This window comes from Xiphias gladius, chromosome 3, assembly GCF_016859285.1.
Source record: "Xiphias gladius isolate SHS-SW01 ecotype Sanya breed wild chromosome 3, ASM1685928v1, whole genome shotgun sequence".
Classification (NCBI taxonomy): domain Eukaryota; kingdom Metazoa; phylum Chordata; class Actinopteri; order Istiophoriformes; family Xiphiidae; genus Xiphias; species Xiphias gladius.
This window is the reverse complement of record NC_053402.1, coordinates 4,012,266-4,040,147: the sequence shown is the minus strand read 5'-3', so window position 1 is coordinate 4,040,147 and position 27,882 is coordinate 4,012,266. Positions and strand designations below refer to the sequence as shown.

The window sequence follows — 27,882 nt, the reverse complement described above, 5'->3', positions numbered from 1 at the left end:
AAATCAAAATAAACTGAAGTGAATGAGAATGTTCTTTAAATGCTAATGTTATGTAAAAATAGTAGCATAGTTTTAAGTGTAAAGTCATACTGCACATGAGCTGAGTTATCAAGACTTTGTTGATGTGTAATCTAGTTTGATGCCCCATTACTTTGTAGTTCACCTGGAATTCCTGTGGAAAGCTGTAGCATCACTGTCACACATCTTACACTGGCTGACACACACACAGAGAGAGAGAGAGAGAGAGAGAGAGAGAGAGAGAGAGAGAGAGAGAGAGAGAGAGAGACGGGCACACAGACAGACAACATTCACATAGGAGGAGGACAATATCTGGTCTGACTGGTTCAGCCAGTGTAGTCCTGGTCGCCCCCTACCTACCCACACTACACACACACACACACACACACACACACACACACACTAAGGGTGTGTCCATGTGTTAGTATGGATTTGATAGCTGATCTGTATTAAAGAATATACCATTATGTCATAAATTCTCCAACTGGTTATCCATCTATAAATCTGTAACACTACAGCACAGTAACTGTACAGTCACCAGTCACTTTTGCTTAAAGCTGAAACACAAAGATTTTTCGAAAGTATTCTTCCTCGACACACAAATATTTTGTCACACCCTGTTTTACATTGTTTTGTATTTTTTTTCCGTTTTTGTGTCATAACATTGTGCTGCATACTTTAGTGAAATCAGTTACTGTTCTTATATCTTTTTCAAGACATTATATTTTGTAATTAGTTCATATCTGTCAGCTGCAGTGATAATTGTAATACTGTGTCTTTATATTCGGTAAAATACAGTGTGTGTTTGGCTGTTTATACGCGGGAGATTAGCTGAAGGGCGGGTCCTCCCTGGCTGCACAGGTACACAGTGTGAAAACTATAAGTGAATGTTCTAATTGTGAGCCGAGTGCCGCTGGTACAGTGTGTGTGGGAAGGGAAGCTCTGACATTGAGTTGGGTGTGTGGACATATTTGACACACAACACATTCACAGCGGGAGCAGTTGTACGAACAGAGGACACAAACACAGCTGAGGTTCACCGGTCCTGCTGGGATTGTTCTCTTGTCGCAAGCCGCTGACAGGTGATCTGTTATCATGTTCAAGAAAAAGAGCAAGTCCACCGCTATAACGCAACCAAAATCAACGTAAGTAGGAAACTTTCTGTTACAAGTAGTTATGGCATCTTTCGGAAGCAGTTTAGCTGTGTTTTGACGTCTTTTTAAAACTTTTCTATTTAAAGCGACTTTGCTTCCTGGTGAAGTCACATACCTTGACCACCTGTTGGCTACTAATTTTACCTTAACCTTCAGTCTCTCTTCATTTATTAACATTATAAGCAAAGTAGCACTTCTTTTATCACTGGGTCTGTACAAAATTCCTCCTCCAAAATACACTGAAATGGGCAAACAATAGTGTGATGCTAGGTGGAATACATACTTGCCGAATCAAACATCATATTATATTTATTAACTAAAAACCTCAAGTTTTATATAAATCACGGTTTTTTTTTTAGCCCAAAGATGAAGTCATTTTTATTGAATTATTAATTTTTTAACGAAGTATGGTGCCTGTGCTGAACATGCAACAAGGCTTACCCTTTGGTGGACTAACTTGCTTCATATTAACTACTATAGGTGAACTATTCACCAAGCAAACCCTGTTGCATGACTTAATATCATTTTAATACACTCAGTGAATTAACTGTGTGGATGTAATGTGACTAAAATGTCTGCATGATCTGCGTTCAAGACAGAAATCACAGAAAATTGTAAATTAGATTACATAATGTGCACTTTAACTCAACTGAGGGTGTGGCTGATAGGCTGTGTAGTAAATTTGCAGTAATTGGTCTGATAAGTAATAGACTGTCCTCCTTAGAAAGGCATTGTATGAGGAATTGCTTGCAGTCTCTCCCACAGTATTCCTGTTCCAAGCCTAGTCCCTATCACTTATAGTCTTTTCACTGTGTTTGTCCTGCTCAAGTGAAATCAATCAGGACATGATGAAGTAGATAAATGTATTGAGTCTGAAGTTGCTTTATTATATCATTATCCCTGGAGTCTACTCATTTTCATTTCAACCAAAGGTCTTGCCTCCACTCAGCTCTCAGGTTAGAGGTCTTTAAGGACACTACGGAGATAATGCTCTCTGTCACTCAGCAGGTATTAGGAGGGTCGGGACCTCGAAAATAACGCCCTTTAGTGTCAAATACCAAAAGATCAACTGATCTGTTTTTCAGGGTGTAATCCTCAAGTATAACGAGTGTTGCTCCCATTCTCACACCTGCCATCGTGAGACAAGGAATGCTCTATCGTCCCCAGGAGGACTCCAAGTCTTTGAAATGTGTTATGCATGGGCATCACATTTATTTAAAGTCACTTAGCTGGAAAAAAAAAGGTCATACAAATCCACTGACTTATTTGTTTTTGAATTTACGTAGCTATTGTTGGTTTCTACTCATCAGATGACAATGAGGATGCCATAGTGAAGATAAGTCTTTATTGTAATCATTGCTAAACAACTCCCAAATAACCCAGATAACAGACCAGTAGTGGAATCCTAATAATGCAGCTTTACTCTCTTCATTCTCTTCATGCTAGTTAGTATGTGCAAAAAAAAAATAAAAAAATGATGAAATCCAAAAATGGCTGGATCACGAAGGCCTCAGAGTTTGGGATTAGTGCCAAAGAATAATAGATGATATGCTAATTTATGTCTTTTACAAAGATTTAATCTTCAAATCTCTTTATAGAAAGTTGGGTAAGAAAAAGACAGATAGTAAGGAGGCACTGTATGTTTTGGAGTATATCTCCTCTCCTTATCTAGACATGGAAGATTACTGATTATTGGGCCACAAAGATATGTAAAAACAACCACAAAGAGATGCAAAATGACCACAAAGGGACATAAAATGACCACAAACAGACAAAAAGTGACCACAAAGAAGAATAAAACAACCACAGATGTTTGTAACATGACCGTAAACAGATGCAAAACAATTACAAACTATGCAATGCTCTCATAAAGGAGGGGTATGGAGCCTTTTGGTTTGGGGTTCATTGCATCATACTCCGTCCATGGATCCAGAGTTCATGCATATAGATGGGGAGCAGGCTGCTGGGACAGAGCAGGGGTCTTGGTTTGTTGTGACACTCACTGACAGCAGCAGCTCTCCACACCCTCTATGACTTAGTGCTGGAGTGTTCTGGTTCTAATTTGACCCTCTCCCTGTTGAAACATGTGAGTTGTATTTCTCAAGCTAATGCTCCAGTGCCAGTTCCTTCCCAGAAGAAACACAAACCAGAGCTATTCATCCTTTAAAATCATTCAAGGAAATTTTATTGGCAACTGTTTTTATGCCTTGCATTTAAAAACCAGTTGATAATCCTTTTTACCTCATACATTGAGTCTTGTAGCAGCAATCAAAATACATGTAATTTAGGAGACGTGTGATCTATAAAGGAGTGTTGTGCTTACAAAAGGACCTGTTGGTTTGAAGGTTTCACTGAGTATCCTGAGCTTGCGTTGTAACGTGACAGAAACCCCCTTCAGGGTGCTTTTCATTTGGATGGGCCTCAACAAACTACCTGCTACTTCTGCAGAACTCTACAAGATATACCAGTTCAAACTTGTTCTGTCATTGTTTCATATCAAAACCAGAAGAGGTTTTGAAATTAAAGTCAGTGTCCAGTATGCATTCACCAGACATTATATAACTTGTGTACAAATGGTGAATGAGTGTGGATGTGCATGTGTGTGTGACATGATGGGTGGTTGGATTTGAATAGACAGACATGGACTGTATTTGCTCTGTTTCTGTCACTGGCACACACACACACACACACACACACATACACAGAACAAAATTATGTTTCAAAGACAACAGCTAGGATTGTAATTGCTTGTGTCATAGTTCATTTGTAACATTAATGTCCTAACATTTACTGGTATCATGTGAAGACATTATTTGAGGGAAACTGTAAAAACAATGTATGTATGAAGTCCTTTCAAGAAAGGATTTATGTCAAAGTGCTATGTCACAGAACTTCTCCTGATATGTGAATCCATGGAAGGTTATTGTAAATTATTAATTATTAAACTGGGGCAGTGTGAGTGGTAAAGCTAATAAGAAAACAATCCACTCTCTTAACAGCTGTTGTCAAATAAAACCAACTGATACTGGATGTTTGACGCTATTGCTGAAATCAATATTTGAGAGTTAAACAAATTAAATAACAATATCTCAGCTAATATATATGTTTGTTTGTTTTTTTACATAAATACGCACAGACTGGTATTATTGGCAAATATTAGCTTATCACAGATATATGGGTAATCAGTACATTTATTGATGGACAAGTAACAAGAAATTGATATATCTTTATAGTAACTTCAAAACAGTGATGCCATACACAGTTTGTCGATCATGGACCACTGACATTGTGCCATTAACAATATATATATCTACCTCAGAAGTCCAGTATTGATCTGAATTTACACATAATAAAGAATTATCCCTTAAATTTGTTATCTGAACATTAATGACCAAGTTATAAACTGAGCAAGACATTTTACAGTGTAAAATAAATTGCTCTCTGGTGGATAAACTATGTAATGGAGACACTGTTTCTTAATAATCTAAAACATATCTTTGGTATTTCTGACTTGAAAATTTCTTGTTATTTATCATACATGCAGACACTATATAGTATGGTCTAGACCTGCTCTATATGAAAAGTGCCCTTAGATAACCTCTGTTATGATTTCGCGCTATATAAATAAAATTGAATTGAATTGAATTGAACTGAACTCTCTGAGGTTGGGAGTTAAAGGAATACACGAAGACAGTCACGAAAGTGATCCAACAGATGGTTGGTTCCAGTCCTCCCTATTAACACTATGAATTTCATATACTTTAACTGAGACACTTAACTTCACAGGAACACTTGAACTTGCACATAGGCACACCTTACAATGGGTGATAGTTGTCACAGTGATTGGACCAAGTGTGTCTGCAGCATGATATTAGGAAAAAACCTGCTCGGCCAGTTTCCTTTACTTTAAGGAACAGTGTCACCTGTGTGTTATAAAGCTGCCTTTGCACATTTGCAACTGATGGTTGTCTTTTGACAGTATAACAGCTGATGTGTATTATGATTCTCAGGAAAAAGCTGTGAGTCATCTGCTTGGTACTAAGATCCTGGAGGTATAAAGTGTTGAATAAAAGCAGTCCAATTCAGGTTCATCGAGTCATTAATGGCTATAAAACTAGCTCATAGCTTTAAAACTCTTGTTCTCATATTTTATGTACAGTTGATATGTACAATACATATCACAATGTGGTACCGGCTCAGTTTGCTTTGAGTCATCTGGAACAACACCCAAACAGAAGTATGGTGGGGTTTTTTTTTGTTTTGTTTGTTTTTCTGAAGCAGGCCTAATATACTGTAGATTGGGTAGATCATATATATTAGTGAAGGCATTTTACCCCACTAGCAGCAAGGTCTAAGAATTGCAATTACTGTCCAGATTGCCATGAATTTTATCTATGGATATTCACGGTATATTTTGCAGACCAAATGACCTCTAGCCTGCAACTATAAAAACACAAACAAATATAAAAGTGTACTCGGCAAGTTGCCAGAGAGTTTACTGAACATAAACATGCACCCCAGAGGATGAGGTCTCACTATTCTGGCTCATGTTTTTTTTCAATGATTCAATTATTTAATATACAATATATCAGAAAATTGTAAAAGAATGCTTATTGCAAGTCCTCAAATCCAAACTGACATCATCATATAGCTTTTTTGCTTAACCAAAAGTCCAAAAACTCATTGATACATAATTTACAATGATATAAAAAAGAGAAAATCTTAACAGTTGAGAAGCTGGACCCAGACAATGTAGCATGTGCTTGATTTTTTAAATTGTTGTCGATTAATTCTTTGTTGAACAACTTACCAATAAATTGTAACTGTTTTGGCACTGGTATGTGATGCCACTCAGTATTTTTATATTAAATAACCATAAGGTATATATAGAAGTCCTCGCAGACCGCTCAAGCTACAATTCTAATGAATTGAATGAAGACCTCTGTGATGCTGATTGGTATTCTGTATTTACGTTGACATTTCGACTGAAAAGTTTCCATAGACTTGCTGATCATTAAATACAGTAATTGTTGCTGTGATACACAGTAGACCTACAAATTTACAGTTACAGTAGCAATGTCTTTTGTGATAAGTAAAGTGGATAACATTGACAACTTATGGTTGTAACACACAGTATATCTCTTCATCTCTCTGTGTTTGTCTTCCAGCGCTCCCTCCACCGAACTGAGTGCGCTGATCGAGAAGCTGCAGAAGAATGCTGATAAAGTGGAGAAGAACATCTACGATGTTGAGCAGAACCTCAACAAGGTACAATTTGATAACAGTGTCTTCAAACAGTCTTAGAGATCTATTCATACTGACAACCATGATATATTTTGCCAGATAAAATTAATAATTTGACAACATAAAACTCTGAGCTTTTGATTTTGAATAATAAAGGAGAAAGATCAGGAGATGCAATAGTGTTAGCATTCTGCCTCACAGGAAGGTGAATGAGTTTGGAGCTTCAACAATGTTATATAATATTAATCCATATCTTAAATAGTAAGCCTAAAAGCAGGCTGAATGCAATTAACTGTAGCATAAACATAATTTTACCTTGAATTTCCCAATCAGTAAAATTAGTCTTGAATAACAGGCCACAATTTCATTTAATTGGTGTATTGCTATTTTACGTCATGTGCGCAAGATTTCTTTTCAGTCAGGAAACATATGTAGTAATTTAAAAGGCACTGCTGTTTTTGAGTTGAGATTAAATAAAATTGAAAATTTTAAATTTTGGTTTTGTCTCTACAGTTGTCCTACATTTATAAAAAGTTATTCCTGTGATTTAGTATTGTGCTTCCATAAAGTTGAAGGACTTTCAAAAGGCATATTTTTTTTAAAAAGAAAGGTGAAAATTGAAGTAACCACGATAAAAGTTATGACTTTTGGTCAAAAATATGGATTACGATCGACAAACACTGGATCCTACACTTCCCATAATACAACTTGACAAGCATCTTTCATAGGAGCCTTTGTGTCTGGTAAATGACCACATCTTTTAAACTCTACATCTGTAGTAGTCTGTAGTCTGTTAATAGTCTCCAGGTCCACGCCATTACAGCTCTGATGACAGGGTTTAATTTATCAAACTTTAAAGAGCAGCTTAACACCATGTTTCATCTCAAGCATTACAGTGTCCTTTATTTACTTGTTGAATAATGGCGACTACAGTGTGTGACTTTGTCACTGTATATCCTACGTCTTACACAAGGTATAATGATGATTGTAAATGTATTTTACTGCATCACTTAATGTTTTCTTATCTGCATCTACAAAACAGGTTTGTATTTTTAGACTTGAGAATCAACTTTAGATGTGACTTCAGAATACCATTGTAGAGAGACAGTTATTCCAAAGAGAGTAAAGAGCACAGAGAGTTTTTCCCACAAAGTTTTTTGTCTGAGCTGTTCCCGGAACATTTTTACAATATTCCTCAATGTGTTGTAATTGTGGATTGTGAAATTAGTTGGGTTTTTTTTAGCTGTGAGCAGCTCCTCCATTTCCTTTGTACATTGCATTATGAGAGAATGGTATTTTAGTCTATGCAATGAGTATACTTTATTTTGTCACTTTTTGAATCTGTACATGCTGAGAGTGTGCATTGGGCCACTACTTATGATAGCTTGGGATTTGCAGACACTAGACACTGGATAAAAGCAGTTAAGCCATAATTTAATTTACAAATGACATATTCCAGTGACTCATTCTAAAAAGACTCAGCTGAACATCAAAGATAAGATTATAAAGACAGTTCTCAGTTGAACTCTGATGCCAAATCCATCACAAATTTTTAAAAAATTAAAGCAATTGTAAGATACTGCAACAAGTAAAAAAAAAATAAATAAAAAAGCTAAAAAGGAAGGAACAATGCAATTTTAGACTAAGAACTTAATTTCACCTTATATGTTTATTCTTCTACTGTTTGTGTTTACTTAGACATTAAACAGTGACCAGCAGTTTCTGACTACACCATTGTGTTTTTGCTGTAGGATGTGAGTAAGATCAATGAGGGGAAGCAGCCGCTGTATCAGGATGACACCAACAAGAGAATCCTCAACTCCCTAGAACTGCTCACTGGCCTGGATGAGGACGCCATAAACGCCAAGCGTCTCCAACATCCACAGACTGAGATGATAGAACAGGAGTGAGTAAAACTAAGCTCCTGGATTTCTTGTAACACTTAAAGTCTATATTGTGCTATGTAATATTAAGAAAATATCCAAACTACAATATCCATAACTCATGTATGCTAGTGTCAGCAAGCTGCATGCAACTCAAGGTAGACACTGTTTCGTAAAAAACTCAGATATTTACCTCAAAACCAGGCCTTTAGTTGGAACAGGCGTAAACTGTATAGGAGACAAACGTGTATTCCTAATTTTCCTGTTTCCCGATAAATTCTGTATAAGGTACATTTCCACAACACTCATTCCACCATTACAACAAAAGTGTCCTGTCATAATGCACATCTCTACTGTTTTCAATTTATCTTCTCTAACAGATATTGTTTACGTTTACTAATTATTTCTAATCACTTCTATTTTGCCATTTTTTAAATCGCTGTTTAGCTACCGTCAACAAAACTCATCACTTCCTGCACAAATTTTTCACATTAAAAGCCTTCTAGTACCTCAGTGGGCATAATCCTTCCCTATGCGTTTTATTTGAAAGTCTGCAGGAAATTACCAGTATAAATACCAGTATCATTTAACATCACCAGAAAAATAAGGCAAAGTAGAAGTGAATGGAAAATCTGTAAATTCTCATATAAAAACCAGAATTCAAATAATGACCAAGTATTAACTAAAGGCATGGCCAGCACAAACAAATATAGGCTGGTCGCTATTAAAGGCTGGGTAAAAAAAACATGGAGGGGGTGCAAGTACCTGTAACCTACTACAACGTACACAATGCTCCTGGTAAATGTTAGAAAAATACTTGTTATTTATTTCGTTTGGCCTGCCACTTATTTGAATGCAAGCTTTTATTTGAGAATCTCTGCTATTGAATATTATGATTACAAGAGCTCCAAGTTCTTTTAAGCAGAATATGAGTTCAGATATACAGTAAATATCATAATTATTTGTATAATTTATATACACAGAAGCTGTGAACATTACTTATGTATTGTCCCTACTGTGTGTGTATTCAGCATGAGACAACTGCGTGAGAGAGTGATTAAGCTGAAAGAGGACCATGACCGTATCTACCACCTGATCCGCACTGAGGGAATGCCCAGCATCAACTGGGGCAACATGATGGATGAGAAACTGGTAGGGTGCCACTGTGGACCTGACATTAATGTCTGTGAGCCTCCATAAATCAGTCAGAGCACTTCCCTCATGCTTTGCTGATGCTTTTTGATGTCTGGTTTGGAACCATAAAATGCAGAGAGGGATTAAAGGAAATTGAAAAATACTTCTTGTTATATCTTGTTAAATCAAATACTTGTACACTTTCCACTGATGTTCCTTTTCATGGAATCAAATTTGAAGCAATTAATGATGATGATGATCAGGTCCAAAATGAATGCCATAATTGGCAGTAATTCATGATGTTACTGTAAAAGAAACCAGATGGGAAACCAATGTAAGAGATGTATTATAGTATGAAAATAATTCATAAATTATATAATAAGTTTCATGCACAATACTGTATATGTAACTGGTTTTTACTTTGCTTAATGGATTTCATTACAAGTCCTAAAAAGTATGCAACAAAACAAAGAACCAGTTTAGTGCAACACTAAAATGTATATTTCATTGTCTCTGTTTGTATTTATCAAAACACCTGTTTTGAGTATGTAATTAAGATAATATGGATGGTATATTAGTTTTCTTCTTTGATCTTGAGATTATCTTTGTTAACCTTTGGAAACCAAATTCAGTACTAAAAATTGCAAGATTGGACGACCTCATATTGTTTAAGGCTGTAGTAATCAATTATTTTTATATTAAAAATAAAACAAATGACTGTGTAATGTTAAAGTAATTGGTTAATGACAAAACAAAAGAGAATCATCACTAACTCTGAAGTTCCCCTCAGCTCTAGAGAGCTTTTATTTATTTGTTTGTTTGTTTGTTTGGCCTTTTATGCCTTTATTAGATAGCGACAACTGACAAATGACCAGAGAAGGAGAGAGAAGAGATACAACAGACATCCCCAGCCAGACACAAACTGGGGAAATTTCAGTTCAGAGTCAGCCCCTTTTTAGGTTTTTTTTTAAGCTAATTGTTTGGTTTTTCAGCCCACAAACTCTCATCAACCTGATTTCCAGCGGCAGCAGGCAGCTGTTTTTAATGAAAAAGCTCTGATGAACGTACTGTACACTACCTACTCAACAGCAAACAGCAGACACAGTTTGAGACTAGCTTGGTGAGCATAGTGGATCAACAAAAGCCAGATATTTCACTCAGGATTTGGTGAAGACCAAAAAACCAATCTAAAATAGTGGGAATATTGGACTTAGATTTATCAGGTGGACACAAACACAACTCAATATAAATTCTAACGTTACTCTGTGTCTGCTGCATCAGTAAATCATAACTGCTTGCTAACAGATTAAGATAATTATCTTATCTACAGATAATATGTCAGATGTTGTGTTTTTAGTTTGTTCTGCTGCCCTAGAGTGGCTAAGAATAATTTGATGAAGCTTTAATGAATTAACAAAGCTAAGCTACAGAAGGAAATTACTGGATCAATTTTAAGAAGTAGAAAACAGACATAGGAAGTAGGGGGTGATAGGAAAACTTGGCAAGTAGGTCCAAAGGTGACAGAGTCAAGAAAAAAAACAGTGTTCATGTCTATTGACATGGCAAACTCCTAACACAACCCTAACAACTAAATGCACAAGGATTTGACTTTTGTGGACTTTTACATACTGTAGAGGGGCTTCAGGAGATGTCATACATCCTCTAGTGGCCATTTTCTCCAGGTCCGTAGCCCTTAAACTATGAACACCTAAGTGCAATTTAGATATACTGCTTGGCCATTTCAGCAGTATTATAGACAATATCAATTTCAGTAGAAGCTACATCAAGTTAAGTCCAAATTGTCACACTCTGCCGTTTGGAGTGGACTTAAGTGTCTTGTTTTGTCTTCCTGCCCAGGACAACCTGAACAACAAGGGGTTTGGACAGGACCTGCCATCTGTAGAGAACGAGGTGGAGGAACACAATATTTTCCACAGTGAGGTGGAGGCTCTGGCTCCTCACATCTCCACCAGTGGTGACAAGGTACAAACAGAAACCCAGAAGAACTGAATGACGACAGGATTTATCTATTTTGGTGATTAATAGGGACCATAAATGTTTTAAGTTTCATGAACAGTAATAATCATGAAACTGTGTTAGTTCCTTTGAATTGATGATTATGTGTTTCGATCATTTATTAGAGTCAGAAAAATGACAAAATTCAGTAAGGCAAACTAAATGCCATTAGCAACATGAGTAAAACTACCACAAAAAAGAAAAATACTGGACCATTTAAACTAGTTGCTTTTAAAGTTTTCTAAATATGGTTTATATTGAAAATAGATTTTTTTTAAATATTTTGCAATTGCTAATTATGATTAATAGCTTGCACACTTTTGCTCAACATAACCATAATTTTTAACAGCAGTGTGCAATATGTTAAAGTTCTCTGTTTGTTAGTTACTCACATGACCCTCATCCTAATAGAGTGTTCTAACTCTTTCTGTTTTCTTTGTTTCTCTAGGAATACATCAGTAGCCTCCAGATGAAGTACAACAAACTGCTGGTAATAAATCCACACACACACACATACACATTTACCCTCCAAGCACAAGGGTGTGTATTATATATATGTCCTAGTGCATCTGTGTGTGTTAGTATAATCAGCATAGGCTGTGACTGTAGGCTGGTCATGTACAGAGATCTGTTCCATCTCTCGTCACCAGCTTGCTTTTAGCCCTTTGGCTAGTTTCTGTTGCTTCAGTATTGTGTGCTGACAAACATGTCATTGCAACTTACTTTATTTTAATGAAAAGAAATGTGCAAAACACTTGTTCAAAACCTTAAAGGATAACTGGTGGTTTTCAATATATTCCTTTTCACGAAATCCCATGTGCAGAGCCAATCCATTGATATATCCATCTATATTCCTCTGTGCCATAGTGCTCCATTCTTCTCCAAAAACTATTAAGACACAGTGAGCCACACTGTTGCACTGGGTAACATATTCCCTCAATGCCATGATCACACACCGTAGTTTATTTTGACTCAGTCCCACATACACAGTCCTTCTGCAACAAATACTCACTAGAGCACCAAATGTGGATTAATCTGTTGCTAAAAATAGTCCCCAACAAATGCAGTTTCTGTCTGAGTAATGTTTGATAAAAACTACATTGACCAGCTTTTTGGGGGATTATTGAGCCTTTTTTAAAAGTTAACTCCTATTAGTGAGCTGTTTTTTAAAGATTAACATTTTCAGAAGGAACCAATGGGCTTGAGGTTGAGAGCCCCAGACAGATGTGTTGTTGGTTTCTGTCTTTTCATTGAAAATTGTTGACAGTAAGAAAAATATAGAAAAATGCCAGCCTCAACCTGAAAGTTAAACATGAAATTAAAATGCTAAAATGTATTAATAAAAACAGCAGCAGTTTAGCTGGAAAAAAATTATTCACCTAGCTTGCAAGTCTTGTAGCTGCTTCTAGCTAACGACATTACAAGTTAACAAAACAAACTTTTTTACTATTATTTTTGACATTTTAAAACCTTTTGAACACACAACGTGTTATTTACATGTATTTTAAATATACTGTACTGAACACTGCTTCCACATTTAATGGGAAAAATAATTAAGCTAATGCTAAATGTGCTAGTCTCAGAAATGATACTGTGGTTGATAGCTCTGTAAGGGAGAACTGAGGAACATGGGCTGAAGTCAACACATAGAATGTGCTAGTTTTGGGATAGCTAGCTGGGATTTAAACCATTTGAATAATTTGAAAGATGATATAATCACACAGAGTCTACACCTAGTCCTTTAACGTGACATTATCCAGTTTTTTAAATCACTTAAAAAACTGTTAAACTCACTTTAAGCCACCATTTTACTCACAGCAGATTAGCACTGCTCATGTTGTTAAATATTTACAAATAAATATATTTTTCTCAAATTAATTTTAATTTTAATTTTAATTTATTCTTTGTACACTTGCTTCCTGGGTATCCCAGTCATTAGGTCATTATGTTTTCATCAAGTTTTTCTTTCCCTTGGCTAGGCCAGTTCTAGCACTCGTCAGCGCAACCTCCTGAGCCTGCGGGACTACATGCAGCGCTGCACCAATGAGCTGTACTGGATGGACCAACAGGCTGAGGAGAGGATCAACTATGACTGGAGTGAAACCAACCTAGACTACCCTGCCCGCCAGAGGCAGTATGAGGTAGTTGAGGGACGGACACGCACCATACATAAAAACAAGCTTCATATAGAATAACAAGGAAAAAAAACACGATCCCCAGTTTACTCAAAACATCTATCTCACCACAACAGAATTTCATCAGTAAATGTTTGGAGTCCAAGGAGGCCACCATCACCAAGCTGAATGATGATGGAGAGAAGCTGATTACCTCTGAGCATCCAGGGAAAAATGTTATTGAGGTACACACTCATCCATCAACTTTATTTAGATGGTAGAGATAGGTACGGTGAGGTGAAAAGGGACAATTGTATGCTGGTGCTCTGAAAACAACAAAAAATTAGTTACTTAAGTCCAGTGATACCTGTCTGTGAATCCATGGGTATATCATTAACAGGAACTGGTAATAGCTAATCCTCATTCTTTTAATTATACCATCTTGCCAAAATGTAAACAAATAAAGTAAATAAAATAAATGTAGGTGGCATTATACTTCCTGTTTATATCACACAAGGCATTAAGGGAAAACTTAAAGCATGATTATCCTCAAATAGAAATAGGAGAAAGAATTATAATATGAGTGACAAAATCCATTAATATTAACTTTTGTCTTGTTGCACTCTTGCCATTAATATATATATTTTTTGATATTTTAGAGGCTCAGGATGTCTCATGAACATGGTTCTTAAGTTCCTGGAACACTGACAGTTTCCTCTACCAAATCATATACACATTTGCCCTGTGTTGTGTTTTGTTTTTTTTTTTGGGGGCTACGTGTGCTAAGTCTGTGTGTGTCCTATATATGTGTTACGTGTTCTTACAAATTTCATTTTTAACCTTGCCGTGTCGTTTTAAATGTGCCTTATATATAAAATTGCTTCACTTCATTTTTAGTAATCAAATACCCACACACATTGTTGTCAGGCTCATATGGAGGCAGTCCATGCTGACTGGAAGGAGTACCTGAACCTGCTCATCTGTGAGGAAAACCACCTTAAACACATGGACGAGTATCATAAGGTTAGACACATAAGATAGATGAATACTCAGAGGAAGTTACACCGGATTTTCAAACGCACACGCACACACACACGCACACACACACACACACACACACACACACACACACACACACACACACACACACACACAAACAGGTAAAGCTCATCAGTATCTGTGTATTTCTGTGTGTCCAGTACCAGAAGGAGGCACGTGACACTCAAGACCTGCTGAAGCGGCTGGATACAGAGGTCAACCAGAAATACAACCCAGAGTTCAAAGATGTGTATCAGATGGAAGGTCTCATCAGAGAGCTGGATGTGAGCATTTCTTTGTCTGCACATGGATAGTATGGATGACAACTGACAGTACCACTGACTCCTTCTACAACGGTGGAAAATATGCTGTACTGTTTGTTTTTGTGTGTGTGTAGGACCAAGCCAAGGCCATGAACCACTTTGATGAACGGGTCAAGGCTCTTCAGAAGCGCAGCCTACAGGTTTTGCCTCTGAAGTTCCGCAGAGAAACCCCCCAGAAGCTGCTACCCATTGAGGCTCTGTGTGAGTTTGACACAGATGAGGTATGTCCTGTGTTTTTGAAAGTTAAAGCCAATCTCTCAATTGTAGCTGCCATTACTTGGCATTTGTTGCTCATTTTTTATAAATTTTATTTTTGAAGATTTTTGGTAATATACATATGACAAAGGGAAAACGAACATTAAAGATCTATGAAATTAAACATAACACATATTATTGAAAAGAATGGGGGGCCACCTTATGGAACGTGTTACTCATAAGCAAATACTGATATAGAGATATATTTGTACACAGATAAAACAGATAAAACAAAAGAAAAATATCCTTGCTACATCAATCCCATGGCCATGATGGAAGCCACAGGATGTCTGGTCCAATACAAATTAAGAAGAGTTCCCCGATTTTAAGATAAACATTGTTTTTTGAATGTAATAAGTATGTCAGATGGTCAAAGGACATGTGTCCAAGTATGAATCAGTTAGCTAAATATGATCCAAATTAATAAGATACATTTTCTTGCACAAAAGGACAGAACTTAAAAGCGTTTTCCTCTGTGCTTATCAAGTGTAAAAACTGCATCTGGTATACCAAGTATAGGGACAACAGATTCATCCCAACATCAATACCACAAACAGTGAGAGAGGCAGCCAGTCTTTGATTTACATTTAGGACACGATGCAAAAGAGTTTGGTGTTAACCTACTGCCCTGGGATGTATGTGCCTTGTGGAGTATGTTGAGTTGCGGGGCCGTGCTTCTGTTGCAGAAACTTAAAGAAGTTGAACTCAACCACGCATCCTCCCACATCTCCTTTGTTATCTGAGCTCTTTTTTCTTAAATTTTTCTCAAATGGTCGGTGATGGTATGTGAGAAGACCTAACGTAATCATAAAAGGAACTAATAGATAAAAAACATTTAAACAAGAAAATTAGGATTGTCATATTCTGGAGTAAGACCTGTGGTCACTTTGAATCTACCTTCAAAACGTCTAACTGCTCTCCATGTTTGTTGCTCACTTTTAAATCTGAGAGGACAAAATCCCCTGAATTCCAAGTAACCGAGCTTTGGTGCTTCCCTTGTTGCCTCATCCATAAAACTGCGTAGGAGTTTAGGTGGTCACAAAAGACAGAAATGAAATATTTAAAAAATAGTCAGATTTATACAACTGTGTGTACACACTTCTGCACACAATTTTTCATTGCACACATGGATGAGCCTTATATTCTGCCCACTACGCTCCTACAATTAACCATCAGTGGTAAATGCAAAACCCTCATGATTATTGATACACACATTGTTCAATGGGGGAGAAAGCAGTGGTGTTACGATCAAAAGAAAGTCTGACAGGCTGAGGTCCGCAGGAGCTGTTAATGCAGTCTGTTTAATTACAGGAACTGTCAGATTTGTTGAACTGAAGTGGTCAGGCATGGAGGTGGATGCCAAGAAGTGCATTGCTGCACCATATACAGTAGAGTCTGAACCATGTGGGCCAGAATTGGAGCTCACCACTTGATGTTTGTTAACATCTATCAGTACATCAGTACATGTCTGATGAGACTACAGTCTGTTTTTGGTTTTTTAAAAAGAACCTAGTACTCCTGGCTATCAAAGCCTGATACATAACCCCAAATATGGACAGTTCTTATAGCACCTTTAAAATGTAGAATTATCCTAAAGTATATATTTAAAAGGATCTTCTTTAGAATTTTCTATTGCTCATTTGACTCCCTGAAACTCAAAAATTTAGCTTTTTTTAAATTTCTGTTTAAAGTTGATCAGTTGATCAGAATTTAATTGTTCTTTTTCCTAGCAGACATAGTTTTATTGGATATTTCTTTGATCAATAACTTTCGCTGGTGTGTCATGACTCATGTAATGAATTTTGTCTGTTTGTTTTCTTTATACATACTGTAAATTTTATTCCTTCTTCTGATTTCCTCTTTGGAAACTTTTTTGTAACTGTTTTATTTCCTTTATCATCTCAGTGTTATTCCTGCTTAAGTGACCCCATTTTAATTCAAAACAGTTCATCTCATCTTTGTTTCATGTTATTTTTGTCGGTCACTGGCTGTCAGAGTGCTAATCACAGGATTTTCCCTGGTATCAGAGTGCATGATAAAGCACTCTCCCTTTGCGTTGCTTTTTCTAAATACTGGGCCTGTAATTTTTGTGTATTGTGGTGGGATGTTTTCAGATCCCTTAAGACGAAAACCCAGGCTGAGATTGCAGTATGTTATTTAAAACCCCTGGGGATCAGAACACAGGGGATTTAAAAAAGTCTGCACTCTGACTAAAAAGTCTATGGAACTCTTCAGCTTAGGTGTAGCAAAGCTGTTCATGTTTAGGTTGGCTCTTGACCTCACTGATTTCAGGTTTTCATTGTTGGCTATAATGTGTAGTACAAAATGCACAAGGTTATGCTCCATATCACTTTAAACACCCATGTTCTAGTACCTAGCAACCCTTTTTGGGGGCCATTTTTGAATTAATTGTATTTCTAATCAATAGTACTGCAATGTCCTTGGTGTAGGACAAAAATCCAATTTGTCAGGCTTGTAAGGCTTTGTCTTTTAATCTCAATGAGACCTTTCCTTGTAAATAAGGGTGTGTGTGTGTGTGTGTGTGTGTGTGTATATATACACACACACACACATATATATATATATATATATACATATATATACACACACATATCTATCTATCTATATATATATATATATATATATATATACACACACACACATATATATGTGTGCGGGTGTATACATGTGTATATATATGTCTGTGTATAAATATAATTAAATTAATGAAATGGATTTTAGTTGAGCTTAAATGATTATTAATTTAATTTAAATTATTTCACAAATTATTGGTTCATTTATTTATCTTACACAATCAGTTTGGGGCTCCATTTCTGACAGTGTATTTTAGATTGTTAATTTTAACCAGTTAAATTAAATTAAATTTCAATTATGCATTCTAAAACTCACCCCCTAAGGTAAAAAAAATTACCAATTAAATTACCAATTAATAATTATATTTCTATTTCCTTTTTTGCTTTAAATTATCGATTAACTTGTATCTGTATTTTAAAATGGAATTGCAACATTTATGTTGAAAAGGTAGAGCAGCCAACCAAAAAAAAAAAATTAAAAAACCTCTTTAATGTCATTGTTTAAGATTTAAGTATATTTGTGTCCAGTAGCAGATGACAGATTGTGATTTTTGGACATGTGCAGGGGCAGATTTTGCGCGGGGAGAGGTACACTCTGCTCCGGAACAATGGGACCAAATGGGATGTGAAGGACCCAGCTGGACGTAAACTCACTGCCCCGGCTGTCTGCTTCATCATCCCCCCCACTGACCCTGAGGCAGTGGCCATCTCTGACAAGTGAGTTTGTGCAAATGTACAAATATATATATATATCTGTACAAAAACATGTCACTTCCTATAATCGTTAACTGGATGAGCTCCAACATTTTATTCCAGTTCAGCGATAACAGTATGTTACGTTGTGTGCTTGCAGCCTGGCCAGCCAGCAAAAAGCTGTCAAACAGAAGATGGCAAGCAGCAAGGCAACTCTGCTGAAACGCTTTGATGAGCTGAAGAAGCAGAGTGGGACTGGCACAGCCACAGGTACAGAACACATCCAGTTCTGCTCTCTTGCAACCTTTATGAAACTTGATTTATGTGTTGCTAACTGATGACTAGGCTATATTTTAGAAAAGAACAGAGGAAGCAAATAGTGTGATTTCAGAGCATACTTCTGACAGGGCTAGATTAGCAACCAGGTCCCAACTGTGTCAGTTGATTTATGGCTATTTCATTAGCTGCAAATTTTCTAAGGAAATGTTGAATACCTTAAGGTGGTGAGTACCTTAAGGTGGTGAGTACCTTAAGGTGGATACTTACAATGTCATCTCAAGGTCCTGTCTCCAGCCCTGTTAATATTTTAGCTGATATTGTGCATAATAAATTTATGTTCAACCACATAATCACAAATTAATCAACACAGTGAAGCATACTGGGGCTGAGCAGGTTAACTACTTCCAGTGAATAATGGTTTGTGTTTTCATTAGTTACAGAGTAACCTCCCTAATACTGATTGGATTTAAGGAAATGCACAATGTATAGAGAGTGAGAGGAACATGAGTGAACTGCTTCAATCATAGGATGAATAAACGTTTTTTGATAGCGTGAGATAATGGTAGCTAAATTAGCACAGGCTAATGAGGTTGATGAGTATTTGCAGCAGTTAGCTAATGTTGTCTTGTAACTCAACAAGGCCAGCAGTTTAGCCAAGTGCAGAAAAACTAAATATCTGTAGTTCTGTTAAGGTATATATCCATTAGATAAAAGTCACAGCCAGGAGCATGGCAATGGCAGTTTACATGGCAACGCTCGTAAAAAGAAGTCCAGTGGTACAAGAAACATGAGCAGTCAGACGGTCAGACAGGATGTAAATAAATCCATGTTAGCCAAATTTTTTGGGAAAAGAAAACAAAGATGAATTGTAAAATTATCACTAATACTGTCTGGTTTAATCATCCATCACGGTTTAAATACCCACTGCTTCAACTTTGATTGACTGGGATTTGGTTGGCTGCTCTGGGATTATTATGAGCATTTTAAGTGCATCTACTTTCAGTTTGACCTACAAATAAAGTGGTTTAGATAATCCAGATTAACTGTTAACCTGTGTGATCTGACTGCTTGTATTTCTTGTTCAACCAGGTTTTTTTAGTGTTGTCATGTTTCCAGATCTCAGCAATTACTTTGCAATGTTGCCAGTGTGCTGTAATAGGTACAGTGTTATTACAACCAAAATGAGAGGCAAAACTACAAAAAAAAAAGACCCACATGTAGTGGAGTGGGACCTCCTTTTAAATTATAAAAAAATATATAGTACTGCCTTTTGCTGTAAAAAATGGTAACAGTAAGTACCTAAACTTTCAAAGTGTTGTCATTCAGCTATGACAGATTTGCATGAAATCTGGCATAACTGGGTGTGAAACAAAGGTTTCAGATGAAATCATTTGTTGACATCCTGTAGAAAGTTTCACTGTCTATTGAGGCATTCATTCTGTGCCACTGAGAGAACAGATGAAACCAAATAATGAAGTTCATCATACTGTGTGTTATTGTGCGTGACCTCAGACAAGCAGGAGCAGCAGTGCCGTCAGCTGATGGCCGGTCTGGATAAGGTCGTCAGGGACCTGGACAAACAGGAGAAGGCCATTTACACACGAGTGCGCCCACCACTGGAGCAGAACAGGCCACTGCAGGACAGTGCTGACCGCCTGCAGGATATGAAGGTATGACTTCCACTTAATTCTGTTCTTTGATTTAAATGCTGTTTCTCAGCCTGAAAAAGCTGAGAGAGTATTTATGTATTTTACAACTAACCAACTCAGACCTTTCCCTTCAGGACATTGCTGCAGCTGTCAGTAAAATTGAACCAGAGAAATCCTCTAAAGTGCAGGAAGCAAAGAGCTTCTTGGTCTCAAACCTGAATTGTGCCAGTGCTTCTCAGCTTCACAGCAAAGTGGATGAGGCCAACAAGAAGTACACGAAGATTGAGCAGCTTCTTCAGTGCTCTCAGGAGAAGTATGAGACTTTATATGTATTGCATTATTTCATCGTCTGTGGTAGTAGTGATCTTTGAGGGAGCAGTATTCCCCAAGTTTGTCTGATTCTGAATTGTTGTTTAAACCTGGTAGGGATGGGTTCAAATCCAGCATGTAATTCAAATTTGCTGAATCATCTAATAATTGCACTTTCCTTTGTTTTAGACTGAAGAATTCCAACCAGCTGGAGACATCCCTTCAAAATGGAAAGACGTTTTTGTCCACCTACGAGAACAAGCTGGCCAGGGAGGAGGTTGCTCCAGCTGACGTTTCCTCACTGGAAAAAACACAACGGGAGCTTGCAGTAAGCTCTGACATTCTTTGGCACACAGTACAATGATATCCTACACTGACAGACCCCAGAGCATACTGGTAAAAAGAACAATAAAGGTATACTGTGGAATTTTTAATCATTAAAAGTTCTATAAAGCAGTGTTTTGGTCAGCAGTTCCCAATTTTGTAGATGGCCCAATACACATTCCTGCTAATGGTTTCGTGCTAATAAACTGAACATTTGGTGAAGGTAGTGTGCCAAGAAACATAGCAATGTGTCAACAAAAGGCTGGAAAAAAGAAGACTGCCAGCTAGCAAAAAAGTCCAAATATTAACTTTATAAATGTTTTATGTAGAGGAAAATGCATTAACCATGTTTATTTAGTGATAAGAATACCCAGGATGCCTTTTTAGGAGAAAACACTGAATGGAAACTTTTTTTTTTCTTTGCAAGAAAACTTGACAGGGTACCTTTAACTTCTAAAAACGCAAGGGTAACACACCAGAAATATAAAACTTTGAGATTTTCAGTAAACTTTTCTAAAATACCAATATTAAATTAATAAGGTGGTAAATATTAATATCCAAGTAAAGTAGATGTGCAACTAAATAATTACTTGGTATTATACCATGGACAGAATGAATACTGGAGGATGTGTATTATTTTCATATAACCCCATGGCTCTGAAGTAGCAACTGTTGTACATTAATCATCATAGCTGGACAGCTGCTGGTTTCAGTTGCTACACTACAGTTGATCCTACTTATTAGTGCAGAAACATTCACTCCAAGGTTTACAAGGATAGGGCACCCAAAGTTTCTTTTTAAAGATCATATTTTCCCTAAAAAACATGAATTAACAATGTTTTATCACTGCTAAATGGCCATACTATTTTTTTGCTTGTTTCGTTTTTTGATAACTACACGACATATAATGGATTATTATTTTTTACCAAGACTGAACTACCCACCAGGCAAAGCAGGCAACTGACATAGGGACCCAGAACACCCAAAAGCCTTAGGTTTACTGCGTGTCAGTTAGTTGCACATAATTAAACAAATTGCAGATTTTTATAGGAATTAGTGGAATTTGCAACACCAAGTTACAGTTTCACATAACGGGGATCCTTAATTAGGTTGTTTTGTGGGCCTGTCTTTATGAGGGCCAATGTGTCATTATCTAGTCTTAATCATTGGTTGCTCTGATGGCTGAATAGCAAACAAACCAGACAAAATAACAGCAAAAATCTCAAAAAAGAGAGAGAAAGAAGAAAAGCTTAATTACTTTAGTCTTTGTGCTATCATGGGGCATATTCCTAAATAAAGATTTGCATTTGAACAAATTGCATGACATCGATTGACACATAGACAACCTGCAACCAATCAACAGGTGGGGAGTTAATACAGACCTGACAACAAATTTGCCCCAGGGCCCCCTAACAAGTTAATCCAACTATGTCCCGTATGAATACAAGTAAGAAGATTGTGCCTTTAACAGAAAATATGCAGTGGAATTACTGCACACACGGAAGTGCTAGATGTGAGGCATGTAAGTGTAAAAGGAAGAACGCATCCACAAGCTCATTCTATCATTGACCTGTTTATATTATTCTTTCCTGAAGAATATTCATTTTGTCTCATTTGCTACACTTAGGATATTGCATCAGACCTGAGGTCCAAGAGGTCAGTGATCTCTGAGACAGAGCAGAACCTTCGCTTGGCCAAAAGCAGCTGTGACAACATGGCTACCAAATTCCAAGAGCACTGCCCCGACATTGAGAGGCAGGAAGCTGATGTCCAGAAGCTCAACAAACGCTTCAACAACCTCAACAGGCAGATTGACACCAGGTGAGAGGGTCAGGACAAGGAGGGAAAGTTGTCTGAGAATTGTGTATCAATAATTTTTAGAAGAAATAACTTAACATTACACCACAATAACATATATACTTACACATAAGTCTGCATCCAGATCTCTTTTACTGTGTGTTGCAGGTCTCAAAGCTTGCAGAGAGCCAAGATGGCGTATAACAATTACCGCAATGATTATGACAATCTGAACAGCTGGCTGTCTCGTGTCCCAAACTATGAGCCCCGTGAAACTGATGACATGAAACAAGTGGAGACCAAACTGAAGAATCAGCGGGTGAGAGTGATAAGCAACAGGGCAATTCATATTCTGTAAATTTTACTGGTGTAGCAGAATATTCTGCCACTGATACTATAGAAAAAGACTTAAAACGACTTGTCTGTTTTCTACAGAACTTGCTCTCTGATATTGCAAGAAAGGAGTCTGACTTGAAAAATGTCTCCAAAAATGCCCAGCTTTACCAACAAGCTGTCAAAGTAAGATATTCTACATTGATTTTACTACCACATCACTACCTTCAATTTTCAGAAATACAAATTAAATAAGGTTAAATTAATGGTTTACTGATTCTTCTTTGTAGGACTACGAGACTGAAACTGAGAAGTTCAGATCTATCCTTGACCTTGAAGATGGCCTTGTACCTCAGACATACAAGAGGAGCAGACTGGAATCACCAGCACTTACAGTGAAAGCAGAGGTGAGGCACAACAGTCAAGCTTTCATGACATGTCACTGTCATGTATTTGAAAGTACACAAGACACACAACTTGTACCTGTCCTGGTCATCCATGCCTTCCATTACCCTTCCTCCAAATGTTCAAGCATGTGCATGTTTTTAGCTTATATGGAAAACACGTCTGCTAGCTTTTTGTCAGCATAGATTAGCCATTGCAGCCACCAACACACATTCAAAGGGGTACTCCAGCAGTTTAGTATTGCACTTCTATATAAAGTTCCCTTACTTGTGAGAGACAGATTTAAAAAATAAACAAATCAAGGCAGTAGAGGCTGAGATATCCTGACTTTTAGTCCCTAGTATGAATCATGCCCCCAGAACCCCTGAATCCTACATTTCCCATAATGTGACTAGATAACATCATTTATTAGATGCTCCCTGCCTGATAAATACCCACATCTTTAACCTCCACAACCCCAGTTTATAACACAGCCTTTCCTGTTAAAGATTTAAAGTCTTCAGCCAAAACCGAGATAACTCTGATGACATTATCATGACATAATCAGGGTTTTCTCAGACTAAAATGTGCCCCCAGAGCTGCCGCATACTGTAGTTTCATGAAGGTTTTAATGTTCAGTTTGTGTTGAAACTGTTTCAGAGAGGTGCCGATTCAACTGTATGATCATTTTGGAGACTGCAGTTTGTTGTGCTGTCGAATTGTATTGCATTATATGGACAGGAGTTTCTATTATATTGTCCAACCCACTTATATCAATGGGGGTAGGCTAAGTAACAGAAACACCTCTCTGTACAATACAGTTCAACAGCACCACAAACTACATCCTCCAAAATATAATCTTCATGAAGGGAGGATTTATTGCAGTACTGTTGTACTACACTGGATAGTTTTAGCTAGGTGTACCTTATAAACTGCCACCTACGTGTAGACACATGCAATATGTGACAAGGTCAAGGAGTGGCAAGGAGCCATAACTTTGCTTTAAAAGGTCATAAGCCAAAAAGGTTATGTACCACTACAGGATTACGGTATGTAAGGATAATGTATGTGCTTTTTGTTATTTTACTGTTTATAGGAAGGTGCTATTGAAGCTCAGTTCACTGAGGTGAATGCCGTGAACAAGCAAAGGTTGCAGAATCTCGAGTTTGCAGAAAGTCTTCTCAACCAGGTAAAATATTTTCACAATAATTTTAACAACAATAATATTAACCTTAAATAAAGCAATAATAATAATGATTTCTCCCTCTATAGCAACCTGAGATCTCCATGATTGAGTCTACAAATGTCAAGTCAGTCCATGCTGCTGCCCCGGGAGAAGAGCCTTGGAGAATCAGGAAGCAGCTGGAAGATGAGATCCAGAGGAGGGAGCAGCTACAAAAAGAAATTGAGACTATCCAGACTGACATCTATGTCCTTGAAGGACAGAAGCCCCAGGATACAATTGTCAAGAAGGAGCTGATCAAAAAGGTTCCTGACCCCCAGCTGGATGAGGAGGTTCACAAAGTCCAGCAGAAACTCTCAGAAGAGCGCCGCACTACCCATGTACTGGAGAATGACCTTGAAGTACTAAAGTTGAAGCTGCGTGGCCTTGAGACAGAGGTCAAAGAAGGGGCACAGCAATACACAGTGAAGGAGGTCCTGCGTATAGAAAGAGACCGTGGTCAGGAGGAGGAGGTGCGTAAGCTTCGGGAGGACCTGGATGAGCTAAGAAGGCAGAGGGTGATGAAAGACAATGAGCTGATTCACATACAAAAACAGGTGACACTCTTGGCTGAGGAGAAGAGCAAGGAACAGGAGGTGATCACTGAAGAGGAAGTGATCAAAGTTCAGAATGACCCCCAACTTGAAACGGAGTATCGGATGCTCCTTGACAGGAAGCAGAAGGAAACGGATGGTAGGAAGCAGCTGGAGGATGAACTGCAATTTCTTCAGGAGAAGCTACGAAGGTTGGAGAAGGAGAAAGCAATGGCAGAGGAGAAGATTTCCATCAAGGAGGTGCTGAAGGTAGAGAAAGATGTTACCTTTGAAAGGGAGGTAGAAAACCTCAGGAGACAGTATGAAGATGAAAACGCCAAACGAAGATCATCAAAGCGAGAAAAGGCTGACCTTCAGAGGAAAATTACCAGCCTAGAGGAGGAGAAGTCCAAGGTTGTTATTCAGGAAAAAGTGCGGGAAATCGTCCGTCCTGACCCCAAGGCTGAGAATGAGGTGGCCAATCTCCGGCTTGAACTTGTGGAGCAACAGAGACGCTGTAAAGATGCAGAGCTCCAGCTTATATCCCTGCAGGATGAGCTTACCATGCTGAGGAACAGAGGACCTCAAGTGGAGGTCAAAGAAATAATCAAAGAAGTCATCAAATACAAAACAGATCCACAGACTGAAAGAGAACTTGAGAGACTTCGCAATGAAATTGTAGATAAAACCCACCATACTGAGAAATCTGAGATGGAAATCCGCCAACTTCGTGATGAAATTCAAAGATGGAAGGACACCAAACCCCAAGTGCAGACAAAAGAGGTGGTAAATGAAGTGCTGCAGTACAGAGAAGATCCAAAGACTAAAGAAGAGATTGAGAGTCTCAAAAGGAAACTGGCTGATGAACAGAAGAAACATCTTGACCTTGAGAGAGAACAGTCAGCCCAAGAAGAGAAGATCAGACTGAGGAAGATGGATCTGTCTCAGGTCCGCGAGAAGATTGTTCAGCAAGAAGTGGTCAAGATGGAAGAAGACCCTCTCCTAAAGTCAGAGTGCGACACCTTCTCACAAAACATCAGCAATGAGCAGAAACAAAAGGAAAGCCTGAAAACAGAGTTCTACCAACTGCAGAAACAGAGGGTTGACCTGGATCTGCAAATGGAGGAACTAGAGCGTGAGCGCAAGACAAGGCGTGATGCAGAATTGGAGATCCAAAGGCTTCGGGTCAGACTTAATGAACTGGAGATCCGCGACAAAGACAACCGTGAGAAGGTGACAGTCAAACAGAAGGTAGTCCTGCAGCAGGATCCCCAGCAAGAGAAGGAACATTCCATCCTCAGACTACAGCTTGATGAAGAGAGGCACAAACGCACCCTGCTTGAGAAAGAGCTAAATGCTCTCATCCAGCAGCAACTTAGCCTGGAGAAGATGGATGTAAAGGAAAGAGTTGTCCGCACTGAGAAAGTCCAAGTTGAGAGGGACCCAGAGGCTGAGATTGAGATTGAGACCCTAAGGAGGACTCTGGAAGAAGAGAAAAGGAGACAGCAAGAACTTGACCAAGAGCTGTCCACCCTCACTTCCAGGCTCTCTGATATGGAGTTCTCTAACACCAAGTCTTCTAAAGAACTGGACTACATCCGTGATGAAAGTAGCCGACTGCAGCAAGAAAACCAAAGGTTGCAAAATGAAATCCGCAAGCTTCGATCGGAGATCGAGATCACCAGCAAAGAGACTCGGCTTATCACTGAGTCTGCACCAAGAGAGGATGGAAAGAACCTGGAGTTGAGGCTTGATTCACTACAGAGGGAACTCGCAGAACTTGGAGGTATAACCATCCAGAAGGATGAGGAAATTGAGAGGCTTCAAAAGAACCTTGCGACAGTGAGAATGAAGAGGGAGCAGAGGGAAAGCCATCTCCGTAGGTCTATTGTAGTCATTGATCCAGATACAGGCAAAGAGATGCGACCAGAGGAGGCCTACAAGTTAGGGTTGATAGACTGGAAGATGTTCGTCAACCTGCAGAGCCAGGAGTGTGACTGGGAGGAGATCACAGTCAAGGGTCACAAGGGAGAATCCTCTGTTCTTCACGACAGAAAATCGGGGAAAAAGTTCTCCATTGATGATGCATTGCGTCTTGGGCACATCACAAATAGCCAGCTTCAGCAGTACATAAATAAAGAAATCTCCATCCAGGAGTTTGGTGTAATGGTGTCGGGCAAGAAAAAGTAAATGATTACATTGTAAGAAAATGCATTTGGGTTTGATTCTAAAAGCTTTCATCTGTTCATCTCTGTTGGTTAAAAGTCTCAATACTTTATATTGTACTTCTACTCTGACTTTAATACTATGGTGACTTGGCTTTATTTTGGACTTTATCCATGTTTCCTAAATGCACTATGTATTTATTTGCTTATGCATATTCAGTTTTGTGGTACTGGGGTGACTAGATGGATTGATATTACTATCGTTACAGCTAACTACATGACACTTCAACATAACACTGTGGTATAAAAAGTTTGCTCAGCTGAGCTATATTTTCTTAGACTGGGTACTAGGGTCAATAACATATCTTTGATTTGATACTGTCACTGAAATTCACAAGGGTACTAAATGTTTCAGTTATTT

General features: G+C 38.0%; 1 protein-coding gene across 1 annotated transcript; it reads left to right on the top strand.

Moving 5' to 3' along the window:
• Positions 1–1,048: 1,048 nt before the first annotated feature.
• Positions 1,049–27,882, top strand: ppl (periplakin). The gene is made up of 22 exons (XM_040159153.1): positions 1,049–1,163; positions 6,341–6,440; positions 8,168–8,322; positions 9,331–9,451; positions 11,291–11,416; positions 11,898–11,939; positions 13,429–13,590; positions 13,701–13,808; positions 14,491–14,586; positions 14,763–14,885; positions 14,999–15,145; positions 18,339–18,490; positions 18,627–18,736; positions 20,258–20,415; positions 20,529–20,707; positions 20,893–21,031; positions 22,655–22,848; positions 22,993–23,143; positions 23,260–23,343; positions 23,448–23,564; positions 24,638–24,730; positions 24,814–27,882. Exons 1-22 carry the CDS (start codon positions 1,114–1,116, stop codon positions 27,484–27,486), a joined length of 5,280 nt encoding a protein of 1,759 aa, XP_040015087.1. The 5' UTR covers positions 1,049–1,113; the 3' UTR covers positions 27,487–27,882.

Coding starts and splice junctions, on each gene's coding strand:
- ppl (XM_040159153.1), top strand. CDS start 1,114: ATGTTCAAGAAAAAGAGCAAGTCCACCGCTATAACGCAACCAAAATCA. Junction 13,591..13,700: donor CCCGCCAGAGGCAGTATGAG/GTAGTTGAGGGA, acceptor TCACCACAACAG/AATTTCATCAGTAAATGTTT. Junction 14,886..14,998: donor GTCTCATCAGAGAGCTGGAT/GTGAGCATTTCT, acceptor GTGTGTGTGTAG/GACCAAGCCAAGGCCATGAA.